General features: G+C 39.7%; 1 protein-coding gene across 1 annotated transcript; it reads left to right on the plus strand.

Moving 5' to 3' along the window:
• The first annotated feature begins 231 nt into the window (after positions 1 to 231).
• On the plus strand, positions 232 to 1,928 carry LOC141433853 (uncharacterized). The gene has a single exon (XM_074095952.1). It carries the CDS (start codon positions 315 to 317, stop codon positions 1,773 to 1,775), a length of 1,461 nt encoding a protein of 486 aa, XP_073952053.1. The 5' UTR covers positions 232 to 314; the 3' UTR covers positions 1,776 to 1,928.
• The last annotated feature ends 533 nt before the right edge of the window (positions 1,929 to 2,461 follow it).

The following is a 2,461-nucleotide window of genomic DNA, read 5'->3' on the forward strand; positions in this document are numbered from 1 at the left end:
TCAATTCGAAGCAGTTATTATTATCTTGACCTGGTGATTGAGCTTTCCTGCTCTTCATCGTCGAAACGGGCTGTGATTGGCCCGCGGATTTCTTTCACGCCTCCCGCTCGGCGCTGACTGGTGGATTCCGCCACGCCCTCCCAACTTCAGAGGTTTAAGGGTAGACTAAATCCCCACTTATATATTTTCCACCCTTATATTGCTCTCGCATTCGTAAAGTGATAGCCGGGTGGCACGCACGCGTGTTCGTCGCGAAGCCGCGATATAAGTGAGAAAAGTTTTCCACAAAGTGACGTTAATTAAATGATCAAACAATGACAATGGACGTTCAAAATAATTATCAAAGTTACAAAGAAGCTTCTCCTGATTCTAAGGAGACTAATTTGAATATTGAAAGTGCTAGAACGCACGTTTCCAAAAACGAGATGCAGTCTACGGTGCTAAATCCAGGAAAGGCTTCTAAAAGGTCATTTGATGTCGCTTTTTTAATGATGCCGGACGAAAAACTACGACCGAAACAACCGGAGAGGCAACTAAGAGTGTCCAAACAACTTTTCAACAATGAAAATTGGGAGCAACCGCTGAAGAGAATACCAGAAATTTACAAACACAGTGAGTACTCCAATGAAAATACAATGGACGTTAAAGATAATGATGATGAACGGATACGCGTCAACAACAACATATCTCCTAATTTTGGTTCCGATATTAACATCGACGTTGGCACAGATGAGTATCCAAATAAAGCAATGTATTGCAGTGACTCTGAGAATTCGGATCGGTCTAGAAGTCGTCCAAACTCCAATGAAAGTGCGGCGAGGCAGCCTAAATTTCTACCCGAATACAAGAATAAAATCTTCGACGATCCAACGTTGATCAGTATGCAGTCAAGAGCAAGATTTGAAAGCCGATATGAGAAACAACCTGAAATGTCGCCGAGAAGTGCTTTTACTAAAGTGTCTAACTTCTCGATGCGATCGCCCAACCCTTCGGTTAGTCCGGATAACTTGCTGTACCAAAACTCTGTTAGCCCACCACTATCCGCGACTAGCCAATCATCTAACTCCTTTACTAAAGCTCCCCCTTTCAATAACTTGTTGACACCAGCTCAGCTTTTAAATGGGAATAATTTCTTCAAGGCGCACATCATTCCTTCTTCATCACCCAACTATCCTGAGACAAATCCGATGCAAACAAGAGCCAGTGGAGCCTTCAAAGGAGTGGAATATCAAGAGAAGCAGTCTTCTTCAAAACCGCAAGTTTCTCCTAACAAGCTAAACTTCTTGCCGTTTCGGCCAGACATTCCTTACCTTCAAGCAGGCTCGGCGTATCCATTTAGCGTACAAAATTTCCAACCGCCGAATTCAGATTTTATGAAATTCCCAGTGCCCTCGAGAGAGCCAGTGAACCCGCTTATTTCCAATCCGGCAGCGGCGATACTCAGTACCTTATTACCGCCGACGTTGGCCGCTTTTTCTCTGCCGGCTCAGAACGTGTGTGCGAAATGCAGCATTAGTTTCCGGATGACGTCTGACCTTGTGTATCATATGCGTACTCATCACAAGAGCGAGGCGGTGTCTGATCCCAACAGGAGGAAAAGGGAAGAAAAATTGAAGTGTCCTGTTTGCAACGAGAGTTTCAGAGAAAGGCATCATCTGACGAGGCATATGACGGCTCACCAGGACAAAGAAGGCGACATGGATGATGTTCCACAGAATTTCAACAAGAAAAACAAGCAATTTTATCCCCATAACGGTTCGCTCATTCACAAATGAGCAGCTTATGCAAATATCATACCCCTTTTGGAACTTTCAAAGTTGTAACTAATTAATAGTCAATGTTCAGCACCATTTAAGGTATTTGTGGATTCCCGATTCGTTTTAAATCGTTGTTGTTATTTCATTAAGATATATCCTCTATGTGCAATATTAAATTTTAAGTGTTCTATTTATTTTGTAAATATAATTTTAGGTGTAGTAGGAAATCATTAAAATATGTAAGATGATGTTTTCAGTTTTATTTTCGGTGATAGGTACCCAAATTTATTTGAATGATCAGTCAAGCTGATGATATAGTTTTTGATTTAATGGCTTCCCTATTTGTAACATACAATAGCTAACAAGGCGTAGTGTGGCGAATCAAGATGTGAGGGTGAGTAATAAAGCCATGCATACCCCATCATTTGTAAGAACTATTAAAATAACACGTGAATGGAATTTTACTAGCGGGTTGTAGTAAAGATAATATTTTAAATGCACTAAGTATAAGTATTATGGTGGTTAACGCAATTACTTAAAATTTAACATAATTTATAAAAAAGCTTATATTTTTTTTCAAGATTTACAAAAATAGAAAAATGATATGTATTTCAAAACTTGTATAATTATATTTGCTATATTAAACCAATTTGCTATATAAAAACCAGAACCCAATTTTACACCAAAGCACAGGTTAAAGTATG

The sequence above is a fragment of the Choristoneura fumiferana genome, chromosome 12 (assembly GCF_025370935.1).
Source record: "Choristoneura fumiferana chromosome 12, NRCan_CFum_1, whole genome shotgun sequence".
Lineage (NCBI taxonomy): Eukaryota > Metazoa > Arthropoda > Insecta > Lepidoptera > Tortricidae > Choristoneura > Choristoneura fumiferana.

Bases quoted from the DNA above. Each gene is read 5' to 3' on its own strand.
- LOC141433853 (XM_074095952.1), top strand. From the start codon at position 315: ATGACAATGGACGTTCAAAATAATTATCAAAGTTACAAAGAAGCTTCT.